Source organism: Episyrphus balteatus, chromosome 3 (assembly GCF_945859705.1).
Source record: "Episyrphus balteatus chromosome 3, idEpiBalt1.1, whole genome shotgun sequence".
In the NCBI taxonomy this organism is placed as follows: Eukaryota; Metazoa; Arthropoda; class Insecta; order Diptera; family Syrphidae; genus Episyrphus; species Episyrphus balteatus.
Window position 1 is genome coordinate 32,659,649 of NC_079136.1, and position 19,812 is coordinate 32,679,460.

Consider the following 19,812-nt stretch of genomic DNA (forward strand, 5'->3'; position numbering starts at 1 on the left):
ACTGAAAGCATTTATTGAAATTTGGAAAAGTAGGTGATATTATTGACATTATGAAGTATTGATACAATTTTTTTGAAGTACAAAAAAAAAAACAAAATGGCGGCTCTACAGCTCTTTAAAGTTGACGCCTAGAGTTTTCCTCGTGCAATGCCCAGGTCCAGAAAATTATTTATAATCAAAAAAGAATTTTTTTTTCCAATAAAATATATTTATACCTAAATTTAGTAAAAAAAAGTGTAAAACAAAAATTAGATACAAAAAAAAACGAATTTATTAGGCAAAAAAAAAATAAATGCAAAAATAAAAATTTCCAGAGGGATTTCCCCCCTTAAAGCCTGGTACGCTGCTCGCGCTAAATTTTAGCTCCCATACAAACTATCGAAAATTTTTAGCCGAGATAAAATGGATCCCATACAAGTTATCGATAACTTGTATGGGAATTTTATCTCAGCTAAAATTTAGCGCGAGCAGCGTACCAGGCTTAAACCTGGTACGCTGCTCGCGCTAAATTTTAGCTCCCATACAAATTATCGAAAATTTTTAGCCGAGATAAAATGGATCCCATACAAGTTATCGATAACTTGTATGGGAATTTTATCTCAGCTAAAATTTAGCGCGAACAGCGTACCAGGCTTTACGCTGTTCGCGCTAAATTTTAGCTCAAATACAAATTATCGAAAAATTTTAGCTGAGCTAAAATGGATCCCATACAAATTATCGATAACTTGTATAGGAATTTCATCTTGGCTAAAATTTAGCGCGAGCAGCGTACCAGGCTTTAAATAAAAAAAAAATTGTATGAATTTCTATGCCTTTTCATGTATGAATTTAAAAACTAGAGTTGCTAGAAAAAAACTAATGTTATTTTTGGAATCAGCACCCTAAATTTAGTAAGAATTGATAAACAACGGTCTGAAAAATTTTTGTGTGTTGGGCAGTGTTATCGGCGTCTATTTTTATTGCAGATTGATCCGTTGGTATATTTTTTTTTACTTTTCAGAAAACAAGAATAGTAAAAATGAATAAAAAAAACTGAAAATCCCTTCGGTTCGCATAATCACAAAAACATCCGCATGCATTTGAGGTTTTCATTTTATGTCAAACGCCTAATTATATGCAACATATTTTAATACTTCAATATGCAAAAAAACTCCCATCACTAAACAGCTGATTTACCCAACGCCCTCTATCATCCAATCCGCGAAGCTCTGCAATTAAAAAAAATACACAAAAAATTTTCCAGTTCAGTGTGACACTCAGCCGTCAAAAAATAATCAAAAGAAAAAATTGTCCCCAACTTTGCTGTGCTGTGTGGAGAGAAAAAAACAAAAAAACAATTTGCCGTTAATTTCTTTATAGCAAAAAAAAAGAATAAATTAATCTTCTGCTTTAGAAAAAAGCAAAAATTTCTAAATTTCTTGTGAATTATTCCAAATTCATAAAAACAAAATCTCACAAAAAAACAGAGAGAAATTAAATGCGCAACTGATTATGGCAACTGGGGTGACTTATACGGCACCACAATCATCAACGACACCTCCTCCGTCAACGCCACCACCTCCACAGCCGCCGCCTAAAGTTTGTGTTAATCCTGCAGCAGGATCCACCTCTGTGGACAATCAATATTTCTATGAAGACGAAATATTTCGCATTGACAAGAAGGGTCGCGTTAAATTCGGTCTAGTGCTTGAGAATTCAGAGACATTCTCGGGCGATGACGATGATGAACTTGATGTTTTGTCGAAAGGTGAAATTCGTGTTATATGGCATCCTGAGGGCAAGGAGGAGGTCATAACGGATCGAGTGGTAAGTTTTTTGTGCAGCCAGTAGCACGTGGGAAATATTATTTCTTTTTTTTTTGTATTTTTTTTAGCTATGCGTCGATTTCTTTGTGATTCCAAATTGTGTAATAGCAAAAAACAATAAATTTATTGTTTTGATCTTTTATGCAATCCTAAATTACATGGTTTTTTTCTTTTCTTTTTAATTTGCCTTCTCTTACCTTTGAGCAAACAAAAACAATTTCGTGGTTGAAGTGATTCAATTTAAAAAATAATTAAACTAATTAAAATAATTATTTGAAATTTTATGAATCATTATGAATTAGATTATGCTCGGGAGGTTTCATTTTGTAGAAAATAAGTAAAATTCGAGATCATGTTCTAATGACAAAGTTTATATTAAACTGGGCGTGAGATATTTTTTTTTCTGTGTGTCATGCAAAATGTACACTTCTTTTATATATTGCTTTACTTTCAGCAATTGGTAAGTTACAAGTTGATAGAAAGAATTCCATGTCATAATTGTTTTATTGAGTCTTCCTTGAATACTTTAGGCGAATGTTCTTTCCTTTTTACTGTCTTCTTTTCAAAGACCAATTTGGATATTGTATGGTGCATTTTCATTGATTTGTTCGAGCCGATGCAGTCTGCATGTTTTGGCTTTTTAAAGTACATCCATATCTTTGGCAAAGCTCATCTCTTTTCGACTTATCAATATTCGGGGTAAGAGAGTAAACTTGCAAGATTAGTTAGTATCTGCAGAGGTGCGTTCTTTTTCAAACAATAGTTAACTATTGGTTAACTATCGTTTACTTTTGTCGTTCCTAAACTACCAAATAGTTACGATTTGTAACTATTTGACAGATGAACATCGTTCCAAAAACTCGTTTTGAAGTGTCAAATAGTTACAAATCGTAGGGGGAAGTGGTCACCCTTCGTACAGTTTTTACTTATTTTTTTTAGTTATTTATTTACTCACTCCTGCTTTGAGCAAATAGACTTTATTTGTAATATGTATATTATTACACTTTACAAAAAAATTTGACGCTTCTAAGTCAAAGGATTTTAGATTTTTTTAGATTTTTGTACGAATCTTCCCCAACCGGGGGGTACCTTCGTACAGCACATGGGGTACATTGGTACATGATATTTAAAACGTTAATTTGACTTACTTTTGATTTGTCAAATGCCAAATATGCGTTTTAAAACATTTGATTACTTATTAATTAATTGAACTTGACACATTGTTACCTCTAATTCTTCTTGAACAAAACAAAAATTTCAAAATATTTTACTCAAACTTTGTTTATATAAGGAAAGCATGAGATCTTAGCATTTTTTTTAAATAAAGAAATTCATTTTGACTCCACGAGTAAAAATAGAAATTGAATTTTTAAAGAAAAATAATTTTGGCCGCCGCATCACAGCCGCACCAGCACCGGCGGTCGGTGGTTCGGCGAAATAGAAATTTCGTGATCATGGTGCGGACGTCAAAAAGCCGTGCGGCGGCGGTGCTGCATTTTTACTGGGGTCATTTAAATATAATAAAAATAAATAAATTCTTCTTTAACCCTTTTCTTCCGGAGTAACTGTTTAAAAAAAATTTTTTTTTAATTGTTTTTCACGAAAAATTACAAAAATCTTGAGAAAAAGTTTTGATATTTTCTAATTACACACCAAAGTGAAAAAATAATGATTGAACTAGTTATTACATTGTATAAGGAATGTTTTGGGCTGAGAGTACAGTCCATGTTTTAGTAAAAAAAACTAAAAGATAAAAATGCGCGTACAAACCAATGTGTTTTACCAAAAAGTCTTACTAAACTAGTATTTAGATTGGAAAAGCAAATTTTCTGATGAAAAACATGTTTACATATTCCATAGATTGAAGAACCATTATAATCCTTCTCTTTCAGTGTTACCGTTATTTAATTAATTTTATAGCTCCAAGCTTAAGGATACTTGAAAAATTAAGAAAACCCTCACAAATCCTGCATTTTTTAACTAAATATTAACTTTCATACAGATATTAAATTTTTTGTTGGTCGTACTACTCATAATGCAATAGCTCATGCAATAATTTTCAAATTTTGGTTATTGCAATTAATAATAAAAAATAATTAATAGGTGGTTTCATGGTGAAACCATAGGAAGCAAAGAATTAACAAAAACAGAAAAAAAAAACAAATAAAAAACTTAATTTTTCGCGCCATGATTCTGAAACAAATTATTATTTACTTAACAATAGCTATCTTAATTGGCTATAGAATGCGAAAAACTAATTTTAAATTTCACTTCAATAAAACTTTAACTCCGTGTTTTGATTGTAATCTGCTCAAGAAAATTTAATGGGGAGCATACGTATGCGTACGAATGTACTCCATGTTTGACTATATGCTCCCCAAGCTGTACATAATGCAGAAAAACCGATTTTTGAAAAAATTTCCTTTTGATTTTCGTTTCGGTGTATCACGCGCTTCCACACGTATTATTTTTTTGAAGACGCAAATTTGACAGTTATTTTATTTGGTTTTATTTTGTTCTTGTTATCGTATGACGACTTCTACAGGAAGACGTAGACGCACGAGATGCACATAAGAACAAGAGAGAGAGAAAGATCGATTTCTCCTTTGCTCTTATGTGCATCTTGTGCGTCTACGTCTTCTTGTATTTATGCATTTTAATTCCAAAAAAAAACCCAAAATATACAAAAACAACAACTCCAGTGAGGTCTATGTGCAACGAAAACTTTTGAATAAATTAAAAACGTTACTATACACGCAATTAACACACACCCTTAGTTTGATTTTATAATTGTAAAATAAAAATATCCCATCAATGCAGAAAAAAATGGGATTTTTTTGTATATGGCACAGGATTTTTTTTTTATTGATGAAGAACACTGGCGGAAAATTTTTTTTATTCGGTTTTCAATTTCATTTTGGGAAAAGTGAAGAATTAACGAAAAAATGGAAGAAATATATCTGGCGGAATATAATACAGTAGAAAATATATTCATAATGGTTGTTTTTGTTAATAACAAATAAGTTTGAAAGAAAAACTTTTCGCATTTTTCAATTTTCAAACAAAATTTTAAAATGTCAAACTTCAAATTCATAAGTGTGTGTGCAAGTGCGTGTGCAAATCGGTGTAAATCTGACTAAAAATGTGGAGTAAATCCGGGGTACTCCGTAGTACTAAAATTACTCCGGAGAAATTTTTTTTTACACTTTTGTGGCGTCAAAGAACACAAAACCTTCAAAAGTGCAAAAATAAGTTCTAAAAGGGTACTCTCATTGGAGTGAAAGAAAACGACATAAGGATTCAAAATTTATCTAGCAGCTCGGCGCCTACTATGTCTATGCACACTAGTAAGCACGTGTTTGAATACCGTTTAGTTTTTGTTTTATGCTCACTGTACGAAGGGTGACCGTGTACGAAGGGTAACCACTTCCCCCTAACTATTTCCAACTCACCTCCATGATATGAGTTGAACATTCATGAGATTGTTGATGTGTCAAAGTGGATGTTTTTCTTTTGAAATAAGCGGACAAAATGAAAATAAAAAGAGATTTTTGTAATTTTATGATGCGATAGAATTTATTTTGATTTTTTGTTACAATTATGCAAATAAAAGTATTCTCAAAACAATTTTTTTTATGGTTTGACAGTTTAACAATATCTAACAATAAATCGTTCCTAAATGATTTGTAAAAAACCCAACAATTTCTAACAATGACACACATAAACAATATTTTTGGACATAACAACCATAGTTAACTATTGTTAGAAAAAAAACGCTGCTCAGAGCAGGCATTTAGTTGTCCGAATAAAAGTTTTTAACATGGCTTACAAAAGCCGTTTCCTATGGGCTTTTATTTTTAATCAGGATTTGTATTCGTTGACTATCTCAAGTTATGTTTTCTCTTATACCGGCGATGAGAAACTTGCGTTTCTGGTTGTTTGCCTTTTTTTTTTTTTCTTAATTTAAGGCTCAATTATAGCTATTAGTAAAATCCATCAGTAAAAATTGAAACATCAGAAATCTTAAATTCCATTTAAAAAAAAAATAGAACGCCATCAGTAAAACGAAATGGATTTTTTTTCCTGCATTTTCAAAAAGAAACTCGCCTCCAATTAAAAAAAAATGTCGTGAAAGTCGAATTTGCAACCGGTGATTTTTCAAAGGAAAAAAAATGAATTGAGTTGACCCTGAAGGCTGAATTCCTTTTTTTATGACCCTCGTAGAGAGAAGGATTATTTTAAGTTGTCTGCATAATTGTGAAGGCAGTGTCATTTAGTGCAAGCTATTTCCTTCTACAAAACTTTCGATCTGCAATTTCTAACAAAGTTATTTTTACTATTGGAGGCGAATTTCTTTTCGTGGTTTGTAAAGTGGTAATTTTTGCGAAGATTTGTTCTTCTCAAATGCTAACCACTTCTGAGAACCCGCTTTGCCGTCATTAAACTGCATTTCATACCGGTTTTCAGCTTGATCATTGCCCATCTATCGGCCCATGTTGTGACTGAGTAACTTCAACTTTTAATTTTGTTTCTATACCCTTTGATATTGTGCAAATAACTGCATACTAAATTTTAACTTGTGTTTGTTTTTGTACCAATGCATCGTTGATTTCGGCCTAATTCAATGACTTCTTTTATTTTCCCCATTTTTTCCGTGCCTTAAGATTTTTCCCGAGTCGTTTTTGTCCTTACAGGTTATAGACAATCAGATTTATTGACAGACACAATTTTGAGTCCAACTGACCCATGCATCTCATCATTTATTAACTTTTTTGCTTTTGAAACTATTCAGATGAGCCAAAAAATATGCTTTTTTTGATGACTAGATTTGGTCTAGCTACCGTGTGAGAAGAACGGTAGACCCTAAGACAATTTTTTTTCTCCTATTTACCCAACTTCAACATCAATTTAAAGTACATATATGTTTTCAAAACAACATGCTAAATTAAAACAGAAACAACAATTTTGCTTAAGAAAATAGTGATTGGCGCTTTGATGAGGTAACTTAGCAGATTTTTGTTTTTGCTTTTTCAAAGAGGAACTTTTAACAAGCAATGTTGTAAAAACAAAAAATTCAAAACAGAAACCGTATGGCTACAAGTTGCGTTTTTCCGCATTCCTTCGCAAAATACAATTTTTATTTTGCGTCACTTGAATAGAAACAATCTCTTAAATTAGATAAATATGATGAAAAATCATGGACGACATTTATTTAAGTAAAGCTTTTAAACCTTGACATTATTTGCATATTATTACCAATTATGGGCTAAGAGCTGCCATTGGGCACTACAGAATATGCATAAATAGAAGCTTACATTTAAAATGCACTTTCACTTTGCACAATCGCGAAAGATATTGCAAAATTTGTTAAATTAGGGTGACAATATCTTAAAAGTAACGTAAACTAGTGGTCATATATAAAAGTAAGACAGGTGAGACCCAAATCAAGAGTAGAGAGAAAAATAATTAAAAACTAGCTGCAATTCCCTTCAATTTAGCGCTAAAATCAACCAATTCGTGGTTAAGTGCGATTGTAGTGTGGTGGTTTGCCCCATCATGGAAGTTATAAAATGTGCACAACATTTAAAAAGCCTCAAAATGTAAAAAACAACATTTTAAGTTACACTATCTGGTTGAAAAAGGAGCAACAAAAATGCTTGACGACGAATTCGGAGCGACCCAGAATGCCCTAGAGCTCACAACGAATAAACCTTATATATTTCTACGCCTTCTAGTTTTTGTTTCAATTGTTTCAACAAAAAAAAAAATAACATTAAACCATTATTATTTAATTATTAAGTTTGTTTTTCTTGAAACCATGCAAAAAGTGACTTTAGTCCGATTTCATGATAATTAAGGGCACGTGGTAGAAGCAGATGCAAAAACATCAGCATTTAGTTGACCACAAAAATAGAACAATGCAGTATTTTGTTTTCAGAGCTTAAATAGATTAAATTTGATATGAGTTTTCCCAGTAAAACTTTAATAAACGCATGTGATAAGGTTGACTAAAAACTTAGTATGAACCTAGCTCCAAAATGTGAAAAATTAATAAACATTTATGTATCTCAAAAAATGTGATATGTATTTAGTATTCGGCCAGTATTAGGACTTAGTGCTGCAGTGAAAAAATCGCTTTGAGTACTAACTAACTTTAGGACTGAGAATCTGCAGCGTATTACGGGCATTAGAGGTAGAGACAGAGTTGCTAATAGCATCTCTGCCTCCCCCCCTTGGACATTGTTGTTTCCTGGTTTGGGTGCCCCGTCACCTTGGCCTGTGACACAGACCGGTGGCAGCAGCGACAATGTCCCCTTTCCACACATTTTCATACTTCCTCCCGGGAGAGACGTTCCGTCACCTTGGTTGGCGGTTTGGTCGTTCTTGACTCCCTCGCCGCTAGCCGGTGGCAGCAGAGTTGCCAACTCCGGAAGTTTGTTTCTTTCCAGGAGAGACATTCCGCCACCTAGGTTTACGGTTTGGTTGTTTTTCACTCCCTCATCTCGAACCGGTGGCAGCAGAGGCGCCGTTCCCGGAAGATTGTTTATACTACTAGCATTAGGATTTGACTCCGTCCTGCAAGTAGTAGACGTTGGCATGACTGCCGCATCACTTGCTATTTTAGAGCAAGTGGCCGGCAAGTCCTGCTTCCCGCCATGTTTTTTTGGTTTTGTTTGTTTGTTTGTTTGTTTTGTTTTTTTATTTAAAGAATTCATAGAAGGTCCCACGAGTAGAAACGGGGTAAGGCTAGTCTATTTCGGACCTTGCCAGGCATCCGAAAGAGCTCGTAAGTGACTGGTTTACCCCCCAGTCTTGCATTCTTCGGCACGGTTTCAAAAAGCTCACACCACCACTGAAGTTAGGAACCCCGAATCTATGGTGAAGTTGAATTTCTGAGGATTGTACTATTAAGAAGTAAGAACCACTCAGCGATCCAACCTAACCTTAGCTGCCACCGCTTTGACATCGTACAAAGTATAAACTGTGGTGGTCATTGTCCGCCCGGCACCCACTTTTTGCCAGGCAACCTTGGCCCCAAATGTGAAATTGAAATTTCAATAATAACGTCTTTTTCAAGTCATTTTTTTATTGAGTTTTAAAATATTTGAACAAAAGCGAAAACCTTTACCAAGAAATCAAGCCAGAATTATAAGAAAGCCATTAGGATAAATATAGGTATAAAATTTAACTATAATAGCAATTTTTAGAACTATTTTTCTTTGAGTCCTGACGAAGATTGTAATCTCAATCGAAACGTCGACAAAAAAGAAAAATTAAAATCAAAATAAGACCTAAAGCCAACGAAGAAGATAACATTTATTTAATAAAGAATGGTCATGGAATAAGGAAAAATTTATTTTTTGAAACGAAAAATTTGTAAGTCTCCAAAGTCAACTGCGAACATGTTAACGAAAAAATACTATCGAGTCAAAGTATTGAAAATTTCGTTTCCATTCAGCTGCCTGCTAGGCTTTAGAGAGAAAACAAAATTTTTCTTTTTGGAACCAAAACTAACGGTACATGCCATTAGATCTTAATGGAAAAGCTTTTTTTTTCAAAAATGTCTCTAACGATTTTGATTAAATAAAATAGGTGCACTATGGCAAATAATGGCCTACTTTTGAAATACAAAAAAAAAAACATTTTTTGAACCTGCCACAGGTCAGTAATTAAGAATAGAGTTCTATGGTAGGTAATTATTTTTAATGTGTTTTTAAATTTTGACGAGGCTTAGTTTCTTACCGACTCTGCATTGGATGTTATTGCTATCCGCCGATGTTTGAGCATGAAAGCTATTGCTTTCCAATAAAAGCATTGAAATCACCCAAAAGTATGTTTACGTCGCTTTTAGGTAATATCTTGTTTTGTCTTTAGGACGTACATATGTATATTGATATGGAATGTGTACGCTTCCTGTCGTATCGGCTTTGATTTTAACGAATACTTTTTAAATCTCATCCGCTATCTTAATCTGGGTCAATTTAAACATACACCACCATTAAACCACTTATATACTATACTTATGTATATACTAAACATATTGTAAATCGTTATCATTTTATTGGCTTGTGAGAGAGGAGGGAAGATATTCTTTAGCATACTCAAAACTTAATCCGTTTATTTGTCTTAAAAAATTATTTAGGTTGGTCTGGCTGATCGAACACTAATGCCCGGAGATGTAGTACGTCGTTTGGTTCCTGGAAAAGACACTCAACGTGGCTATTGTCGAGAGATTAACATGCGCTCTGATGTCCGAATTCTAGGCACAAAGAATATTATTAAAAATGTTATGGCCGAAAGATTACAACCAATGGTCAGGATGCCACGTGACAGTGCCGTTTGTCTAGATTCTTGGGTTGGCAGTGTTAAGTGTGTCAGTGAGAAAATAGTCTTAAAGTAAGTGCGACTATTTTATACAATTTCATTTAAAAACTAATCTCATTCCGGTTTTAGATCATCGTGTGGTGCTTTAATTGAAGTATCTGACTTGGAATTGATAAACTTTACTGATACTAATACAAAATTTCGCAATGGTCATTTTGCTGAGATGGTTTATTATCCAGGACAGGTTATTAATGGCCGTCTAGAATCAATGGATAATGTTAAGATACTATCACCAACAAATAAAAATTGGAAACCTTTGTCTAGAAAATTCAGAAAGGTTTGCAAAAATGATATTAATTTTAGGTTTTTTTACTTATAAAAGTATACTTTCAGTTCACAGTGCAATCGGTACGTCTACACTCCGTTTGGGTACATTGGCAATGCAAAGCTCTCTCAGAAGATGGTGATATCAAGTCGAATCTCCTACAACAGCCAGATCCAACTGTAACTGGTGCTGATTTGGATCGCCTAAAACGGCTGAATCTCTTTGAATCTTGCATGCTTCAAATTAACGATAAGAGCTTTTTAAAATTTGCCGACTGTGATGTTGTGGTGCGAAAGTCTGTGTGGGAGAAAGAACACGGTAAAATGATTTTTCAAATATTGAAACACCTAACTAATAAAATTCCATTCAATATTTCAGCAATAAAATACAAACTCCTTCTAAGCCAGCAAGAAAAAGAAGAGCATTTGAATAAAAACCAAAGCAGAAGTACCAAAGCCCCAACTCCATTCCGAAACGAAAAGACTAAAGCCAACAAATTCTCCAATTCATCATTGGAAGCTCCGGGTCAAGAGAAGCAATCTTTACGCATGTCACTTAAACCATTGAGCAAAGCAAATCTGGAAAAGTTCAATACATCGAAAGAGAGGAATGAGACTGAGAAGAAAACGGTTGATGGAGAAACACAACAGCAGAATCAGAATCAAGTCGTCTCTGCCGATGGTTGGCAAACTGATGAAGATGAAGCCGATGGACTTGATGATGATGAAGATGAAACTGAAAGTACTGCTACAACCATATCGACTTGTTCGAGTCCGACTCCAAGGAGTAGCCCAAAACATACGTCCAGATTGCAGAAAAAGCAAGTAAAAAAATTAAAGAAGAGCAGCACCGGTGCAAGTTCGTCCACGCCCCTTCCTAATATTGGTGATGAGCTGGTCACTGAAGCAATGATGGTTTACAGCACAGCAACAGTTGTATGGCAAGATGGTGCAGTCGAATCGGGAATATCTTCAACACAACTTTATCCCATTCATCATTTAGATGATCATGTAAATTTCTTTTCCTAATGAAAAAGCTTTGAATTTTGTAGTAATTGATTCTTTTGTTTAGGAATTTTTCCCTGGTGATTTCGTTGTATGTGGCAAAGAAGATTCTGATGTATCGTTCCGTGATTATGGTGTAATTCAAACAGTAGATCATCATGGTAGAACAGCCAGTGTTAAATGGTTCACCACTTATACATCTGCTGTTGAACCAAAGTAAATTTCAATTCTTACCTTTTTTTTCAAATTCTTATTTGTTTCTTTATTTTTTTTTTTTTTCAAGACCAACATATAAAGGTCAATCTGAGATGAGTGTTTATGATTTAAAAGATCATCCTGATTTTCAATATCGACCTGGAACAATGGTCATTCGTGTGGCAAATTTTCTTGGTGAAGATGCCACTTGCACTGCTGGTCAAATTATTGACAACTACATCGATGGCAGGGTTAAGGTTTGGTGGGTTGATGGACACATTAGTATGTGTTGGCCACAGGATTTATTCGAAGTTGGACAGTATGATCATGCTGATTGGGCTCATGATACCGATGACTCATGGGAGACGGAAAGCGAAACAAGTGAATTTGGTGGTGATACACCACAGTTGAAATTTTCAGAATCTCATATTTTGACTAATTTCGAAAGAGCTCGTGTAGCCATATCGGAATTGGAGGAGATTTTTAGCTTGAATCCAAATTTACAGAATCATGAAGTAAGTATAAATAGTTTTAATATATTTAATTATAAATAACAAAGAAAAAATATTTACATGATTTTTTTTATTATTATATCAAAAGTAGGATCTTATTTGCTAAAGCAAATTTAAAACTCGGTTATATGGCAGATATGGTTAATTTTGATCCTAAAGCATTTCAATTTCCTTTCTAGGGAATCAGCAAAATCACTTTGCTACCATGTTTGAACCCAAAAATTCTATTTTTCTTGCTTTTGCTTGATTTGAAATATTGCGGTACGACAAAACGAAAACTTTAAGTTTTTCTTTTCTATCGTTTTTAAATCGTTAGGCAATTCACAATAGCCTAGTTCTGTCTAAAACTCTACTCATTTAAAATCATTTTTCGCTAAACCAAAACAAATACTTGTGAACGTATTTGTCTTACATTTGAAATAAAGAATGAGTAACTGCTGAATTCTAGAAAAAACACTTGTTCGATTTTTTTTTTCATTCTACTAATGTAAAAAAAAAACAATGTTGGATGCATTATGCGTTGGTTGGTCAAAAAAAAAATCGAAATTCTTTTTTTTTTTTTATTTTATACTCCAAAAAAATCGATTGCTAGACACCTCTAGAATATACTCCCCAAATATGAGCTCTTTATATTAATGAGAAAGTCCTTCGTTTCGCAATTTTCTATTTTTACTCAAGATTCTGCTAAAAAAATCATTTTTTTTACTAATCAACTTTTTTGCTAATTTCTTTATAATATTCTTGTAGGAAATTGAACGCTCTACAAAAAGGCCTTATACACTTTTTTCGTTTATCTAACCATTTAATAGATATTTGAGGTCAAAAAATTGAGGTAAAAATTCGTTTATTGTTCTTAATTATGAAACAAATTGAAAAATTGTAATAATCAAACGTGCAAGACATATTCTTGTAGGAAACAGATTCTTCGACAAAAAATGGTCTTGCTTACTTTTTTCATTAATCTAACCATTCTAAAGATATTCGAGGTCAAAGCTAAGAAAAATTATAAAAACATTTTTTACTTTTCAAAATTTTCTAATTCACTGAAAATTCATTATTATCTAATTAGCACGATGTATTCTTATAGGAGCTTAAACGTTCTACAAAGAAGTCCTTGGCATCAAATTGGTTGCTTCAACCGTTTAGAAGATATTCGTATCCTTATAGGACCTGGAGCCTGCACTAAAGTTTTTCATAGATATTCGTATCCAATAAATGCCCACAGATTTCAATAGTTTTCTTATGACCCGTATGCATTGCACGGTTAAAGCAATACATATAATGCCAAGGACTACTTTGTAGTCCTTGGCATTATATGAAGGACTACTTTGTAGTCCTTGGCATTATATGAAGGACTAATTTGAATTTTCAGTGAATTAGAAAATTTTGAAAGGTAAAAAATGTTTTTATAATTGCTAGACAACAATCGATTTTTTGGAGTATAAAATCAAAAAAAAGAATTTCGATTTTTTAACCCACCCTAATATGCATATTTCAGAATTTAGTAAGAAAAATGAGAAAAAATCGAGCGTAAAAAATTATTACTTATTTATTTTAATGCTCACAATTGAACACAGTCGGCTAATGTTGTCACGAAATAAGTGCTAAACAAAAGCACATGTCTATTTTGACAAAAACCTGCAACACCATATTCCGTCGGTACGAATTCTTTAAGAACGACTAAAAATTCAATTTTATATAAATAAGTTCTATACAGCTCTTTTCTGAATAAAAACTCTTAAGAAAATGTGTTTGGGAAAAGATATTCATAGAATATCGTTCCAATTCCGTTTTAATTTTGTTCCCTTTTCGATACTTATGATAAAAAAACGAAAAAGGACCAACATTCCCGGAAGATTTTTGATTGGGAGCCTTTTTCACGAAAACATTTCCCCGATGGTTTTCAATCAGAATAGGGCTGATTAAAAAAAAATGATTATGGGTCGTATTCTGCTTTGCTATTCGATTCACGTGAAAGTCTTAAATAAGAAGCGTTTAAATGGGGGTTATAATTAAACTTAAACAATTTTGTTTTCTTTAAAATTTCTAAAACAGACGGAAACAACGTTTTGCTTTCGAAATTTAACGTTTTTTCAAAGCCATGTTGACGTGGTAAAGGAAGAAAATCTTTCAATTCACATGAATCGAATAGCAGAATACAGGTGTATACAATTTGTAGTGAACGAACAGACGCCCAGACCAACGGAAGTACAATTGAAAACAATTCTCCATCTGCAGCATCATGTTAATTTTTGATTGAATCTCTTGCAATACTTTGTCATATAGTAAACAGCGAAGGAAATCTTTTCTTCCTAATCGTCTTCAGAGATGGGTTTCCGTTTCTTGATGCTATTTGTATCCTAGAAATTTATTTACTGCAGCCGAAAATTGTTAAAATAAAAAAATGCAACTAATCTTTGGTTGCTTGAAAAAATAATTTAACTGATAAAATTATATTTATTATCTTCAAAATAACTTGGTTAAGTTGTCATTCATAATAGGGCCATTAATCTATTCATTTTTGAGGATTGTCGTTGGGTTTTAACACCTACCCCATAGCAAAAGCCGGAAAGCCAAGTTCCAAGCCAATAGTAGGATTTCTAAAAAACTTTTAGGAATTATTTGTCTATAGAGACTGTGAAGAGTCTTCAAGTTATTTATTTCAACCTGGCTAATATATGAAATAAATAAGGTGACGCTTTAAGTAAAGCATAAACAAAAGTAAGACCCGATAAGATTTTTTTAAATTGAACCTGGTGATAAAGTTTGAGCTATTATCTACCTTTTGCTAACCCTTTTAAAAGTACAATTTTAAGCTTCTGAATTAAATAAATATTTTATTTGTTTACAGGTCATGAAAAAGCTTCTTGTTGTCTACAAAAATTGTCGATATCTAGATCGTCTAATGAGTACTAGCTTTTTCCACGAAAGTCATTTTATGGTAAATATACTTTGAGAGTACATTTTTCTAAAATATTTTTAAACATTTATAATTTTTTTGTTTAATCAGGGTTTATTGGAACGTGTTGGTAAAGATACAATGGATACAACAACCATATCCGAACGCCCTTCGCAAGATCGTAAAAATCGTCTTTTCAGTGATAGTACTACCCAACATTCACAACAAGCTATAGGTATTGTAGTTCCAGTCAATAGCACACAAACAAACACTAGCAGTGTTAGTTCACCCAAAGATTATGCTCCCAAAGTGATATTCAATATTTCCTCGACTCCATTCAAATGCCTAAAGAAAAAAGCTACCAAATCAGAGCTGACAACACCATCAAATACCAGTAGCAATCCACTACAAGAATTCACTGAATTGCAATCACCTCCAAAGCAACCTCACAATACACCGATCAATACCAAAGTTACAGCATCAGATCCGTCAAAGAGTCCTTTCAGTCAAGAAAAGAATAAACTCTTAACATCGGTAATGTTGAATATTGAAAAAGCTACCGAAAAAACCAGTCAACTTAAGTTGGCCAATAATAAGTCGCAGGACGATTCTGGGAACTATACTCGCACAGAAAACTGCGACGGCAGTTCCACCAGCTACGCTAGCTCCAATGATCTAACAAATATCGATACAAATGGAAGTTTTCTAAAGACAAACGATGATCAACAATCGGTTTCATGCAGCAGCATTGAATTCACCGATGATGCGCCACCCGAATTTGTATGTATTCGATTGTGTTGTTTGCTCAAAGAACAATTGGTCAAGTGTATCAATGAAATTCGACAAAAATACTTTGTGGATAATTTGAATTTGAGTGAAATAATCGAAAATGATATTGTTGATGATCTGGATGTGATAATCGAGACGACAAATGAAGTTGTTGCTGAAAATAATTTGCATAGAAAATCTATTGAAATGACTCCAGACACACCGACTGTGGAGGATCAACCTGAGACAGTTGTGTCGACACCCAATGTGCCTTTAGAATGTTTCCAAGTATTGGATGTCGCTCCGAAAACTCACAAATACGAATTAACTATCTTGCAACCAAATAATTCTCAACAATATTACAAAGCTGTGCAGAGAGAGCATAGAATGTTAAGGTCTTCATTGCCTCCAGGTGTTTGGGTTAGGTGGGTTTTATTGATTTAGTTTTTTATTTTGAATCTAAATAATTTTATTGTTTCTCTGTTTTATAGAGTCTTTGAAGATCGCATGGATTTAGTGAGTGTAATGATTGCTGGACCCAAAAATACACCCTACGAAGACGGAATGTTTTTCTTTGATATTCAACTTGGTCGAGATTATCCAAAGAGTCCACCATCTTGTCATTACATAAGTTATTGTTCAGATCGCTTGAATCCCAATTTGTATGAGGATGGAAAAGTTTGTGTTTCGTTGTTGGGTACTTGGTCGGGACGTGACACAGAAGTTTGGGGACCTAATAGTACCCTATTGCAAGTTATTGTTTCAATTCAGGGATTGATATTGGTGGCAGAGCCGTATTTTAATGAAGCAGGCTATGAAAAGCAAAGAGGTGAGTACAACAACAAATACTAAGCATTAATGACCTTTGAATAAATAAGTCTTTTCCTTACGCATACAACTATTGATGTCTTCTTCGGTTCAGCCTTAACCAATATCCCTAAAATATTAGAAAATCTCTACTTCCGAAAAGGCTTTTGAGTAAATTTATTTAAGAGGATGACTAAGTTCGAGGCTGATCGTTTTTACGGTTCCTGTATTGATTTTCAGCCCCACGACTTCTGGTTCTCTCTAAAACGTTGATACTATTTGATGGAACAAATTCATGATCATACATTGTCCGCGTATTATAGATATTTTATACTAGATGTCAGTGTCCATTGAATTCCTGCTTGTCAAGGCTACGCGAAGTACATTGCTTATCACCAATATAAACTAAATTGGTCAATGTACGCAGCCGTGTCTGAATCCACTTTAAACTTCAAATTCATCAGACAATCTTCTTACAAGCAAAACGTCACATTTGGATGCACCATTTATGTTGTTTTTATAATTGCAAATTGCAATGAGCTTATCAGGCAAAAAATAATGTCATGCTCAAAAGACTACCTTGTTTGGTCTTTTGTCAAAGACATTAAAAACTCAACTCTTCAATGACATTCAAATTGTCAGTTCATTCGACAAGGCCAACTTGCTGATAGTACGATTTACCAAATATGTACTTGGCCCCTCCCGAGCTCGAGAGTGTAAACGCACTCGCTCGGTAGAAAGATTTCTTAAAGGTCTCAAAACACACAAATCCGATGATCAACGCAATTAACCTGAAAAGGTGTTCTTCTACGCTGCAAAACTACTTCGTGAAATTTTCAAGTAATCTCTTCTAGAATTATTTTTTGGAAAATTGCGTTTGTCCAACCTGTCCCTAAAAATGGTGAATCGTCCTCCCCTTTTAATATTATGGTCCAATTGCACTTACGTCCTTTCCATGAAAACTTTGACCAATCGTCAACTCATGAAATATCTCCAAGAACAAAAGTTTCTTAATGCCCAATACAGCTTTCGTAGTAATAGATTCACTGAAGGTTGGATGGCATGTTTCACTGAAAAGTGTAAAATTAATGCGCTTGATATTTCCGAAGCTTTTAACAGAATTTAGCATCACTTTCTTAATTGTAAGTGAATTCATAAACGCATCACGAAGTAAAAAAGGGTAGACGTAAAAACTCCTGGTATACGAGAAAAATGCAAAATCACCACCATTCATTTAGAAGGCTTGCCGCCGATTTCTGAGGTCAACCCGAACTCCACAGGACCATAAAAGGAGGAAGGAGAAGAACTCATAAACCCGTCAGTGCTTTTCTTTGCATCACAACTTTTTGTATGGCCCGAAAACACTACCTTTATCTACAAAGAATCACGATTGCACCAGCAATATTTTTGAAGCAAAAGTATCACTGCGTTAATGAACTCAGCGTGTAAATGCATGCTTTTGGTATGGATAAATTCAATACCTTCTCCGTTGGATTAGTATGTAATTACCTTTGTGCTCGTGCAATAAAAGCTGTGTTGGATGGTTTTAAATTTGATATTTACAACATAAATGCTGGTGTGCCTCAGGGTTCCAATCTGCTTCCGACTTACATATGTATATTCATAAAATTACCCCTTATCCAAATCTTCTAATCCATTGAACTGTTTTGTTGACGACTCAACTCTCAGCTTCTTATATTCGCAAAATTAATTCCCTTATCTTCGGATATAGAGCTGGTACGATTGCGTATAAGTTCATTGAATTTTGATCTTGGTGAATGAAAACCGAGTAGAATTCAATGCTTCCAAAACCCAATGCTGTTTTTTGTCGTTGAAACTCAATTTACCCCCATTGCGATTTGCCATGAATGGTACTTCTTTTAATGAAACTGAAATTTCACTTCAGATTGGATACAAAACAGAGCATTAAACCTGATTGCTGATGGTGCAATTAATGAATCAATGGATTCTTTCGAACATCGTCGAAATGCCACCTGCCTATCTGTCTTAACGTTTCTTTTATAAATAGTGCTTTAATGAAGTAGCTAGTTGCATTGCTGCCTTTTAAAGATTTTAACCGTAATTCCCGGCTCCTTTGGAATACCAATAAGTGTACATCTTACTAAATCGGCACCTCTCTTCTTAAATGCTTTTTTAACCATTTTTAAGGGTATTAATAACCCCTTGATTTGCGCTTTACTCATATTGAAATGGTATTAAATTTTAAAATTTTTTCTTTTTTTATTTGAAGGTACACAACAAGGTACTGAAAATTCGCGCATGTACAACGAGATGGCAATTATTAAATTAGTTCAAGCTACAACCAAATTGCTATCCAATCCGCCACCAATATTTCGTGAGCAAATTGTCGAACATTTCAAAAAGAACGGTCTTGCAATGTACAACCGCATCAAAGGTTGGATGGAATTGTCACAAATTGCAAATACCCCAGACACCGAACAACAGTCTTTTATTAGTAATGATGTTGCTCCCGATTTTCCACTTGTGCCTGCAAGCCGCGGTTTTTGTTTAACAGTATCAGGCCTATTGGAGACCTTTCACAAGAAATTGGATACTCTCGATGCCACATTAGCAGTAGCCGAACAGCCCTAACCCTTACTCCTTAGCTGTAGCAAACTTAAGCTTTCTTTTCTAGTTAATTTCTCATAAATAAATTTGAATTTAGCTAAAAAAAAAAAAATAAGCGATCTATATACAAAAAAAAACGATTAGTATTATTTTGTTTTCTCAAATATTTATTTAAAAAAAAAACATTTGTAATTATTTTATGTAAAATTAATGATTTTTGTTAATTTTTTCTGTTATGTTTTTTCTCATTTTTTTTTAATTAAATTAAATTATTATTTATTAATTAATTTAGTACAGATACAACTGTCGATCTTTTTATGTTAATAAATTGTTGTATAATTATTTATTTTCTTTAAATAAAAAATAAATCCATTTTAATGGCGCGAAATTTACTAACAACATTGTATTAGTTTTTATATGAAAATGTAAGGTTATATTTATTAATGTTAAAAATGAAGAACATTTTCCATGTCACAATATCGAATGGGTCTAGAAATGTTGTATACAATTTTGCGTTAGTTTTTAGTATTGTTTATTTGTCCTTTCTGTGTTACTTTTTCAGAATTTTTTTTTTTTTGTTGTT

The 19,812-nt window shown here is 33.4% G+C and overlaps 1 protein-coding gene across 1 annotated transcript; it reads left to right on the forward strand.

The window, feature by feature from the left end:
• The first annotated feature begins 1,291 nt into the window (after positions 1–1,291).
• LOC129914047 ((E3-independent) E2 ubiquitin-conjugating enzyme UBE2O) lies at positions 1,292–19,809 on the forward strand. Its single transcript, XM_055993086.1, has 11 exons — positions 1,292–1,806; positions 9,949–10,202; positions 10,260–10,467; positions 10,524–10,773; positions 10,834–11,465; positions 11,527–11,675; positions 11,743–12,169; positions 15,018–15,107; positions 15,177–16,258; positions 16,325–16,662; positions 18,892–19,809. The coding sequence occupies exons 1-11, from the start codon at positions 1,492–1,494 to the stop codon at positions 19,251–19,253; spliced, it is 4,107 nt and encodes a 1,368-aa protein (XP_055849061.1). The 5' UTR covers positions 1,292–1,491; the 3' UTR covers positions 19,254–19,809.
• The last annotated feature ends 3 nt before the right edge of the window (positions 19,810–19,812 follow it).

What these genes read in the sequence shown, in the direction of transcription:
- LOC129914047 (XM_055993086.1), top strand. Translation starts at nt 1,492, where the DNA reads ATGGCAACTGGGGTGACTTATACGGCACCACAATCATCAACGACACCT. An exon ending in AGGTCATAACGGATCGAGTG is followed by an intron (nt 1,807 to 9,948) that starts GTAAGTTTTTTG and finishes AAAATTATTTAG; the next exon opens with GTTGGTCTGGCTGATCGAAC. An exon ending in AGGCTATGAAAAGCAAAGAG is followed by an intron (nt 16,663 to 18,891) that starts GTGAGTACAACA and finishes TTTTATTTGAAG; the next exon opens with GTACACAACAAGGTACTGAA.